This window comes from Cupressus sempervirens, chromosome 10 (assembly GCF_028749045.1).
Source record: "Cupressus sempervirens isolate cs-2001-9-10 chromosome 10, ASM2874904v1, whole genome shotgun sequence".
NCBI lineage: Eukaryota > Viridiplantae > Streptophyta > Pinopsida > Cupressales > Cupressaceae > Cupressus > Cupressus sempervirens.
The window spans coordinates 707,628,299-707,640,582 of record NC_143127.1 but is presented as its reverse complement, the minus strand read 5'-3'; the positions used below and the strand labels follow the sequence as shown (position 1 = coordinate 707,640,582).

Genomic DNA, 12,284 nt, shown 5'->3' with positions numbered 1-12,284 from the left:
TCTTTGTATCCTGTAATATGTCTAGATGATCCACTATCAATCACCCATGCTTTACTTGAGACTTCATTTGATAGTGACGAATACAATACACAATTCTCAAGATCGTAGTTATCTTCTTCCCTAGTAACATTTGTACAGTTCACTTGTTGTTTAGAATTCTCAAGGCAATTAGATCCGTAGTGTCCAAACCTTTCACATCTGAAGCACTTTATTTTAGATAGATCTTTCTTAGATTTGTGATTCTTTTGATTACCGCTTTTCTTCTTGAAGTGTTTCTTCTTGCTTTTGGAGTTTGTATTAAGAACATGAAATTCTTCATCTTTTGTTTTCAATTTCCCTCCTTTCTTTACTTTTTTGAATTCTTCCTAAAGACAATCTCCCTTAAGTCTATTGAAGTCAAGAAGTTTATCTCTGGCACTTACTCCTTGTGCGAAAGTTTCCCATGAATCGAGTAATCCATCTATAGCCATCAGTGTTAGTTCCATGTCACTAATGATGGTTCCTATACTTGCAAGTTCATCTCTTAGGCTGGCAACCCTTAGGAAGTAAGAATTCATCAATTCTCCCTTCTTTATTTGTATGTGATTAAGTTGCCTTTATAGTGCGAGAACTCTAGTTGCATTGTTAACCTCATATGCATTTAGTAGTGCATTCATCGTAGCAAATGTTGTTTGATGTTTTGTTAGGAGAGGTAGGATATCATTTTTCACTCCATCTAATATGATCTAAATGGCTTTCTTATTTCCTTTAATCCAGAAGGATTTATGACATTCAACAGTAGGTTGTCTGGATGCTCATTCAACAAATTGTCTTACATCATTTGATTCAAGAATCATCATGATTTTGAATTTCTTGGCATCAAAGTGTTCTTTCCCATCAAACCTGTTCTCGAGTTTGATTGTGTATGCCATTGAAGAGAGGAGAATGATGCTAGATATATATAAGGTCTGATTACTTAATTTGCAGAGCCTAGGTTCAACAACCTGGCTCTGACACCATGCAAAGTTTCTACAAATTCTATTCTAAAAACTCAGAGTTTTACAATATCTTTTTATTGTTGAAGATGATCTTCTTAATGTTTTGAAAGTAGGAGGAGTTATCACCTTTAATTCTGTTCTGAATTTGTTTTATCTCTGCAATAAATTCGTACAGGTAGTATTGCTTGAAGGAGTAGACTTATGTTTATTGTGTGTCCTCAAACTACAATAACACCTACCCCTTATATCAAGACCAAAGGGCATCTCCCTTAAAGGGACATGACCCTCTCCAGGTCGGCCCAAACACCACTTGTAGAAATTGGCGCCTTGAGGAAATAATAAAATGTTTAACTAACATAACAATTTGTTATAGTTAGTACAAGATATATTTTCTGCCAAGGATCGCCGCCCATTCTATTGCCAAGTCTAGTGTATATATATGCTTTTGTATGATATAATGGGAGAAGATTAAGGTGCGGTTTGCACTTCTCAAACCAGTACGAATATCATGGTTAATATTTGACAACTTGCCCATGGTTGATTCATACAAGTCCCTCATCTATTCTATAGCAAAACATATCTTTTGTAATATTGTCGATTCTTCTATTTTTATCCAAGCCCCTTTATGATATTGACTCTCCCATCTACTCAAAGCATATAGGCAGCATTATTTTCTTCATCCATCATCTTTAGACTTTTAAATTACTCTTGATGCATTTGATGTTTTTCTATCTTTACTTTATTATCTCCTTCATAAGTGTTTTATAATTTATCCCATACATCTTTGGCAGATTCGCAATGCATCAGTTTCACAAGTTCTAATTCTGATTCAGTTGATCGACTTAAGATTGCATTTTTGGCTTTACCATTGTTTTTACTTGTTTTGTGTTGAAACTAATGGAGTTGATGGAGCTCTATATCAATTTACCACTAATTGCCATGTCAAATACTAGGGCACTTATATACATTCCCATTCTCAAGCTCCAAAATTCACAATTTGCTCCATCGAACAAAGGAGCCTTGTTGGAAGAGAATACTTCTTATGCACCCTTGTGTTCTCTTTAAATCTACCTTCTAGTTTGTTAGACTAATTTGAAGGTGTTGTCTCTGCTACCAATTGATGAGGACATATGTAGAATTAACCAATAAGCAACACAATTTAGGTGGAAACAATTCTAGGAGAAAACCATGGCAAAACTATTGCTCTTCTTATCTTCTTTTTACAATTTTTGATAGGCACCAACCTACTAGAGGAACGAAACCCTCATTTGTTTGTAAGCACCAAGGCTCAAGAGGCCCGAGAGACAACCCTTCATTCAATATATGACCACCAAACCACAAGATTTCTCTTTAGAATTCTTCTGTAACACTCCTTTACAATCTGCTATAATTCTCTTCTTCGATCTACTACAAGCTGATCATATATCTGACACAAAAATCTGAATACTATCTCCTTAAAAATCTGCAAATAATCTTCACACAATCTCCTCATAATTCAGCAAATAATCTTCTCACAATCTCCTCATAACTCTACAAATAATCTTCTCGGGGATTTCAATGCACGAAACAGAGAGCTTCAAACTCCTATATATGACCGTTGTCTTGATTTAATTTGCACTTCATAGATAGATCCGACCTTTGTGGGACTTTAGCGGACTTCTGATAATGTTCGAGGACCAATTTCTAGCTATGGTCACGATCTACTCCAACTTTATGAGTCTTTGGATCTGGTGATCTTGAACGGTCTCGCATGCTTTCCAGGGTCTGAGTTCCTTACCTCCTGGCCTCACTGTTGGGGCTCGAATGTTGTGGATTATGCCCTCACCTTTTCTTCCTTCATTCCCTCCGTTCACAGCTTCACCATCTCACGCCTCCCCTTAGCTGATCATACTCTCCTCAGTATTACTCTTCACTTTTCTCCCCACACATCGCCTTTTCTCTCTTCTCTCCAACCTCCTCATCTCTTGCCTATGGCTACCTGTCCCTCTGCTAGTTTCCGCTTCATTGATGGTAACTATGAGCTTTTTTCCTCTCATCTAAGGAGGCTTCTTAACCTTGATTGTTTTGACGACTCTTGTGAGGCCTCCTCCATGTTTGATTTACTTGTTGCTGTCATTTGGGAGTCCGCTCTCCTCTCCATCCCTCACCACTCTTTGCTCTTCCTTAGAACTAAACGTCATAACACTTGCCCTATGAACCAATAGTTTGATGCTGACTACAAATCCTATCATCGCTCCATGCATTCTGCTTTTGAAGTACAAAGGAGGTACAAGCATTGCTTGAGAAATACAAAGACATAGTAAGTGATGGAACTCCTGCTGCCCTACCTCCTAGAAGAGTCATAAGACACCAAATAGACTTTGTTCCTGATGCATCCCTACCTAATAAAGCAGCATACAAAGCTCACTCCAAACGAAAACTTGGAAGTGGCAAGACAAGTGCAATAATTGATGGACCAAGGTCTAATTCAAAAGAGCATAAGCTCATGTGCAGTACCTGTTGTGCTAGCATCCAAGAAAGGAGGGAAATGGAGATTATGTACAGACTCAAGAGCCATAAATAGGATCACAATCAGGCATAGGTTTCCCATACCTAAGATTAAGGATCTCATGGATTGTCTTGGAGGAGCAATGTACTTCACAAAATTGGACTTGAAGAGTGGATACCACCAAATCAGGATTAAGGAGGGAGATGAATGGAAGATAGCATTCAAGATCATAGATGGGCTCTATGAATGGCTAGTGATACCATTTGCTCTCTCTATTGCTCCTAGCACATTTATGAGGCTCATGAATGAAGTTATTAAAGACTTCAAAGGAAGATTTGTGGTAGTGTACCTAGATGATATACTCATCTTCAGCAAAACTGAGGAACACATCAAGCATGTGGAGGCAGTATTGTAGAGACTTCATGAGAAAAAGCTTGCTATCAACCTTGAGAAGTGTCACTTCTTCAACCAAGAGCTTGTGTACCTAGGGTTTGTGGTGTCTAAGGGCACCCTAAAGATGGATCAAGAGAAGGTTGCTGCAATCCTAAACAGGCCACCACCTACTACATCAACTGAGGTAAGGATTTTTCATGGTCTTGCTGAATTCTATAGGAAATTTATTAGAAATTTTAGTGGTATATGTGCACCTTTGCTAGAGACCATAAAGGGTGGAGTCAAGTCCAAGTTTAGATGGACCTTAGAAGCTGAAAAGTCATTTGAAATGCTCAAGAAGCAAGTAGCTACCCAACCTGTTTTGCAATTACCTAGTTTTGAAAAACTCTTCACCCTAGAGTGTGATGCAAGTGGCCTAGCAGTAGGGGGAGTGTTGAGTCAAGAAGGTAGGCTAGTCACCTTCTTTAGTGAAAAACTCAATGAAGCCAAAAAGAAATATTCTTCCTATGACCTTGACCCTTATGCCTTAGTTCAGTCCCTAAGGAAGTGGAGGCACTATCTATTGCCCAAGGAATTTGTTGTATTTATTGATAATCAGGCCCCAAGCTACATCAATACTCAAGAAAAGTTGAGTAATAGGCACTTGAAATGGATGGAATACTTGTAGGCATTCACTTTCACAATTAAGCACAAGAAAGGACAGTTGAACAAGGTAGCAGATGCCTTAGGAGGTTATTAACTGTCCAAGAAGTTCAGCTACATAGCATTGGGATAGAGAGCTTTAAGAGTCTCTATAAGGAGAATGAAGACTTTTCAGAGCCACAAAAGGTATGTTTTGATTTTGAGAACCACTTTCATAGCAAATTTTCTGAATTTACCTTACAAAATGGACTACTCTTTAAGGGTAACCAGTTGTGTGTACCAAGGGGATCCGTAAGAGAGAACCTAATATAGGAGAAATATAATGGGAGTCTAAGTGGACACTTTGGTGTAAGCAAGACTCTAGACTTGGTCCAAAGATGATACTATTGGCCTAAATTAGTCAGAGATGTAACCAAGTATGTGGAACAATGCATAGTGTACATGAAACCTAAAGGTGGAATGAGTAATGCAGGTCTCTATCAGCCCTTACCAATCCCAAAAAGGCAATAGGAATGTGTAAACATGGATTTCACAGTAGGTCTACTCGACAAAACAGGGCTATAGCAGTGTCTATGTAGTTGTTGACAGATTCAGTAAGATGGGACACTTTATTCCATGCAAAACTATTAATGATGCAAACCACATTGCACATTGGCTCTTCAAAGAGGTTGTGAGGATTCATGGCCTTCCATTAAGCATAGTTTCAGATAGAAATGTAAAATTCATGAGTCACTTTTGGAAGACCTTGTGGAGCAGACTTGGCACAAACTTGTCATTTGGATCCACCTACCATCCCTAAATAGATGGTCAGACTGAAGTGGTTAACAGGGTACTAGGTAATCTTTTAAGGTGCCTAACTAAGGAGTATGGGCAAACATGAGATATGATTATCTCCCTAGCAAAGCATGCATATAATGATAGCAAGAATAGGACCACAGGAACAAGCCCATTTGAAATTGTTTATGGCATGCATTCTAGAGGTGTGTGTAAATTGAGGGATCTTGGAGGTATGGAACATAGGAGTGGGCATGCTGATGATTTTGCCCAAACAATGAAGGAAATACAAGAGCAAGTGAGAAAAACCATCCAAGACAATACACAAAAGCTGAAAGCCAAAGTAGATGTAAAGAGAAAGGACGTCCAGTTCTCCATTGGAGATTATGTCATGGTGCACTTAAACAAGGCGAGATTGTAGAAAGGTGTACCTACTAAGTTGCAAATGAAAAGGGTAGGACCTTGCAAGATCATAGCAAAATATGGGGCAAATGCATACAAGGTTTATTTACCATCAGATTTGGGCATATCCCCAATTTTTAATGTGCAAGACTTGATTCAGTTGAAAGGTCCCTGGCGTACTAATGCTCAAAGCAATCAAAGACTTTAGGATGATTTGGAACCTACAATAGTCCCTTCCACCAACAAGTTGGAAGCTGAAAAGGTATTAGACTCAAGAGTCAAGAAAGCCACTAGGAACAAGTTGTACATGGAGCACCTTATCAAGTGGAGACACAAACCAAACTTAGAAGCCACATGGATTGCTGTAGAAGACTTCAGGAAGTTGGGTATCAGCACAAACCTATTGTCCACAGGAGTATGGTGCGGGGACACCTAGGTGGGCTAAGGAAGACCTAGGGCTCCCTTTGGGATTTTGGCTTGTAGTGGATCTAGCTACACCACTAGGTGAATAAGAGACCTAACCTAGTCCTAAGTTGAGGTTAGCTAAGATGGGTAAGTGTCAAAAGGTCACAGTTACTCCCAATTGCTCAATTAGGCTTCATAGAGCATTTTTGTGTTCTGAAGGGCAAGAAGGTCAAATAGGGGTTTGAAGGTCCTTATTACATGTTTTCTAACCATGTAAGGTCTTTGGCAAGGTTTGGTATCATGTGGAGCAAGTTTGAGAGTCAAATGCTCAAAATTGCAAGAATTGCTCAAAAATTTGTCAATGTTGTCATTGACAACATTGACAAACTTTCTTGCAACCAAGCAAATTTACAGTTGGAGCCTTGTAACTATTTGAGGCCGTTGGGATAGGAATTGGGATGTGCTTATAAGGCCATCCTCGACCTTTTGTCAAGGTTGGAAGTTTGGAAGAATTCTGGTGTATATGGATTGTCAGCAAGTTAATAGTTATAGTTTTATGCTTTCAAGCTTTTTGGCACTTTAAAGGATTAGATTAAGAACTGTAGTTGCTTAAAGTGTTGGTAGAGATCAATGTGAGATTTTGTTCATTGCTAGTTTGTGGTTTTGTGAAGTTCTAGTTGCTTGTAGAAATTGTTTTGATTTTTGTGTGTCTGTCGTTCTGAATCCACTCTTGGAGCAAGATGGGGTCATAACTCCCTCTCCCACTGTAGGATCTATACGACTTCTTGGGATATGGAAGGTGACTCCTTGTACATATTGTACAAAAAAGGAGGGCCCTGGAAAGAAAGGCAATGGTTTTTATGGCGATGCCCTAGGCAAGCCAAAGTTGCATGACTAGGGATCATAGTCTGATGCAAAAGTGTTAGGAGTGGTTGAATGTGTAAAATACTTCAACCAAAGCATGGAAAGTGTTGAAGGAAGGAGTGGAGAAGCCCCAACTTCAATGGGAGCTTTTGGCACGAGTTCTATGGAGGGAAAAGCCTACTTGTTTGTAGAAAGCCAGTAAAATCCTTAAAACCCTTGGTTTTAGGCTAGAATTGGGGTCATACTATACGGACAAGTTGGGAACCCTAGACCCCCAAAATCCTTAAGGTCTCTGAAAAGGGTGTCTAGATCAATGAATTGTTTGACCTCTTATTAAGAATTTTTGCAAGTTAATTGAGTTTTATTCCATATGGAGGGCTAATTGCTTGCAGCCATGTTTCAAGCAATTTGAGGAAATCTTGCATGGACTTTGGAACTCGAGTAGGATTTCAAATTGTTGGTGTTTGTGAACTTTGTGGAGGATCCAACTGCCTTCTTAGGAGCCATCCATCCCTTTGTGGTGTCTTTTGAGGATTTGGAGTTAGTTGTAAGGAGAAGAGTAATAGATCTTACATTAGTGTGCACCTAGTTGAATTGCCTATGACCACATTGTTAGGTTCGTAAGGAAACTAGGGGAAGTTAGCAACCCTATTAGGTCAAGCGTGAGACCTAAGGAGACCCTAGAGGAGGCTAGGGTAGAAGTGAGATTAGGTGTCACATCATGCCCTCTCTCCCCCACTCTGTTTGGTTTATATATTGATGAGCTTTTGGACTTCCTTAAGATCTCCTCGCTTCCCGGTGATGGGTGTTACTTACATCAAGTCTTGATCTCCATCCTCCTTTTTGCAGACAACGTGCCTCTTTTATCTTCTTCTTCGGAGGGTCTACAGAGGTTCCTTGATGGTTTGGCTTCCTTATGTAACCAACGCGAACTTGTGGTCAATCTGGGTAAGACTCGGGTTATGGTATTTTATTGCTTAAAGACCTCTCACCTTCATTTATTCTTTCAGGCACAAGAGATTGAGATTACTTCTTCATATATGTGTAATGTTCCGTACGGTTTCGATAATGTTCCCAAAAGTTTCAACGATGCTCCCGAATAGTTTCAATAATGTTCCCGAAAGTTTCGGAGATTTCCCGAATAGTCTCGATAATGTTCCCGAAAGTTTCGGAGATGCTCCTGAAAGGTTTCTGCTCTGATACCATTGTAATGTTCAATTCTAGAGTTTCCTTATGAAGTCCCATAGTATGCTTTAGGTAATCTTGTAGTGTGCTTCAGGTAGTCTGGCTGTGTGTTCCAAGTAGTATCCCTCAGTGCTTCATGTGGCCAGTGCTTCAGGTAGTTCTCCCTTAGTGCTTTGGGTGGCCAGTGCTTCAGGTTAGTGCTTCGGGTGGCCAGTGCTTTAGGTCAGTGCATTAGGTAGTTCTCCCTTAGTGCTTCGGGTCAGTGCTTCAGTAAATGCTTCAGGTCAATACTTCATGTGGCCAGTGCTTAAGGTCAATGCATCAGGTAGTTCTCTAGTAGTGCTTCAGGTGGCCAGTGCTTCAGGTAGTTCTCCCTTAGTGCTTCACATGGCCAGTGCTTTGGGTCCGTGCTTCAGGTAGTTCCCCCTGAAAGGTCATACGATAGTGTGGTGGCCATACGGTGGAATGTCACTATGGCCATATGGGATGGAGGTGCAATAGTCGTATAGTGTGGGGAGAAGACAAGCCGTACTGTGTGATAGCAGCAGTACAGTTACGGAGTTGTCCAACTCGTACAATTGTAATACGAAAGATGCACTTTGTGATGTGGGGGATCGATGGTGTACGGATAGAGGAATGTTGAGTTATGCAACCATAAATTTATAGATACGAATTCATCAATAAACCAAACAAGAATGGAGATTGAACACGAATATCCTTAATTAATATTTGCAATAGGATGGTGCTCTGATTTGCCAGATCCGAGCGAAGTTTTACATGCAACGAAATAGGGCAAGGGTTGAATCCCACCGAAACCGAATAAGCCAAGTAGGGAAGATCTTTCACTTCCAAAATGGCAAAGAACAAAGAATCCCAACGAGAATTCCCAGTACAAAATAAATAATCAAAATGCCCATCTACGATTACCTACAAGCCGTACTTAAATACCCGTTGGGAAAAACCTTTCCTAGGGTGTACACAAATAGCCGACGACAACACTTACCAACAGAAACTAATAAAAATAGATCCGAGATATATTAAATCAATCGGAACCACAAATACAAATATTAACTTGGGCCCCATATTAATTAATTAAAATAACTAATTAAAGGTCTTTATATTATTTAAATTCTGTGACCAGTTAATTAATTAATTTAATTTTTAAAATTACATTAAAATTTGGGGACATGACAATATGTACCTTGGAGTGAAGTTTTTAGGACCCCGCTTCAGTATGAGACCGACCATCCAGTCCAAAGTCAATAAGGGCATGGGATCCCTTGTTATGCTTGAGCGACATAAGCCGCTTCAAACATCATTTTTAGGACACTCCATCCAAGCTATCCCTCCTCCTTGATTCCTTGGTGCAACCAACTGTTCTTTACGTCTTCGTGGTTTTGGGGCCTTCTCTTCTGGTCTCGGATTGGGCCTCGATCGAGCACATGCAAACTTTGCTTCTGAGATGTATCATTAGATGCCACAGGTTCACCCCTCATTGTATTATACTAGCCGAGTTTGGTGCTCATCCCTTCAAACTTGCATCTATATTTGACTTGATCTGGTTCCTTCATCATCTCCATGGGTTTGCAAATTCGATTGGTAACCGATCTAGATACTCCTATCTGGCCTAATGCTCCTCTGTTATGACGGCAAGCTCCGATACTAGCACTAGAGCTCGCTGTAGGTATGCTCAGGCAACCTCTCTGCTGAGCTCGATTGGGACTGATATTGATTGCCTCCCTCCATATCAGTTCTCGTTGGATGCCCCTATTCACCTCCTCCCCTCACGTCAGGAGTTGAACGAACATGTCAGACTCGACATAAATTGCCATTTAATAATCATATTTATCATTATAAAATCACTGCAGATAAATCTATATTTCTCCTTTGTTTGTTCATTAACTTCCATTGCTGCTCCTTGTATGGATTGCTACTTAGAAATCACTGTGGATTTAGTTAAGTTTGCCTTTAATTAATGTCTACTAGCTGTGCATTTAGATATGATATATCACTGTCCATATGCACCGCTGTGTGATTGTCTGTCAACAGTTGGCTGCCATTGATTGATGCAATATTATCCTTTGGCACCAATTGTCTCTTTGACATTAATGACAATTTTCTCAACGGGCTGCCTATTATTTCTTCATTTTTATAAAGCTAAAGGAAATTCCAACAATTCATTAAACATACCTTTATAGGAAGATGTTTCTATCCTTGACATGAATGATCAAAACGTGAATCAATTGCACAGGTTGAGTGTACAAAGAAGAAAAAACACTGTTTCAGAAAGGCATTCAAAATTTGAAGAATTCCTTCTACTTTGAATCACTGAGCATAACAGTGTTTTAGCAAGCACCAGAAGTCTGAGCAGCATTGGTTATTGAGGGTCGGTTAGCTACAGCGATTTGTGAAGATCTGCTCCTTCCTTGGGATGATAAAATAATCTCTGCAGGTATCAATACTAAAAATGAGAGGACTTGGTGAGGGATTTCAGGAGCTCCTATTGGATGCAGGCATATAAAAAACTCATATCATTCTAAAGATTCAGACCTGTAATGTGGTCCATATCAAAAATATCTTGCAGATGTAAAACCCTCAACTTCAAAAATATCTTGCAGATGATTACCTCTGTTTGGTGTGTTAACTTTCCTAACAACAATAATTTGTAAATCTCTGCAATGTTATGTTTTAAACTGAGTTGCATTTCCTACTCAGTGTCATATATTTGTTTCCGAGTATCAAAGCTGCATCATAATAATTAATTAATAAAAATTTCCACTCAAATTTTCATGCGAACTGTTCATTAAGTGTTCATAGTATAAAGTGCAAGATATGATGGGAAATCAGTAAGAATTCAATTGTTTATTAATGCCGATAGGCATTCTACAATGGCAGAATGGGGAGTGGGATGGTGTGAGCGTGTTAATGTTAACTTTTATTCTTCTAGGTTAAATTTGACAACCATCTACATGTCAAAAGTTTAAATCTTATTATAAATAAAATATACTTTTTAAAACAATTTAATAAATACCACATAAAATATCTGTTTAAATTATAATATTTGAAGATATAAATCACCCATTTTTTAAGAAATTAAAATAAAAAGTTTAAGTTAGTAAAAACTAAATAAATGGAGATAAAGAAAATATAAATAATTTTAGATGTAGTAAATTAAATTATAATTATTTTGTACTGGATATCTATCGGCATTTCTTTAGATAGATTTATTTAAGATATCTATACTAGTTATAATGCTCATTCATTAAACTTGGGAAGGCTCAAAAAAGTTGGTAGAGTTTGAGATTGGTTATTATAAAGGTTTATTTGTGCATGTTATGAGACGAAGTTGGTACCATAAGCCATTTGTTTCAAACTGAAGGGTCGTGCTAACCATGCTCGAGCATTGATAGAGTTATACTCAAGCTTTGGAATTGCTTCTGTGCATTAGCTTTTCTTCCTTACGTATTACAAGTTTTTTAGCTAAAGACTCTCTTAGATCAAGTATGAAATTTTAATGATTGTGGTGGAGGACTATAGATTCTTTTATCTACAATTTAAAGAATCAATTTTTGCAGATGATTAACAATTAGTATTTAAAAAATATCTAATACATGCATGCATAGTCAATTTAAATGACTTAAAGGCAATGTTTTATATTTGATAGCACATATGAATAATACCAAATGCAAGTGATCATTATTTGTAGTGCAAGCCTAGTTTCTTTCATAAAAATTGTTTGATCAACCATTCAAACTCACTTAGACCAGGATTAACAAAGCTTGACTGCTACTTTGTAACTGATGACATTTCATGAAAATGACAATTTCCAGAATGGTATTAACAATCATGAAACAAAATAAAATCGAAAAATAGAACAAAAAATGACTATAAATGTATTTTTTGCGGTAACTTTAATATATTCAGAGGAAAAAGACCTGTGCATGTTGAGGAATGGATCATACCCTACCTGTGTTGGGTGCTAGGACACGGATCATCTGTACAGAAAAAAGACACAATCCATAAGCACTTCTTATATAGCAACGTTTGATCAATTAAGAAAACAAGCTTGCCTTACCTCTTTTAGTACCTTGGGACAAAGCCATTGACGCACTCGAGTGCTTCCTACACAAAATTTAGAAAATTAAAATCGTGAG

At 38.4% G+C, this 12,284-nt stretch overlaps 1 protein-coding gene across 10 annotated transcripts in view; it reads right to left on the bottom strand.

The window, feature by feature from the left end:
* LOC149535778 (uncharacterized) overlaps positions 1-12,284 on the bottom strand; it is a 218,642-nt gene that overhangs the window by 84,139 nt on the left and 122,219 nt on the right. For all 10 annotated transcript variants that reach the window (XR_016356742.1, XR_016356743.1, XM_089803414.1 and 7 more), the window contains 2 exons: positions 12,206-12,252; positions 12,098-12,125 (listed from right to left, as the gene is read on the bottom strand). Coding sequence is in view for 8 of the 10 variants with exons in the window: in XM_089803414.1 (XP_089659540.1) it covers positions 12,098-12,125; positions 12,206-12,252 (75 nt within the window). In the remaining 2 variants the exon portion in view is untranslated. The remainder of the gene's footprint in view (positions 1-12,097; positions 12,126-12,205; positions 12,253-12,284) is intronic.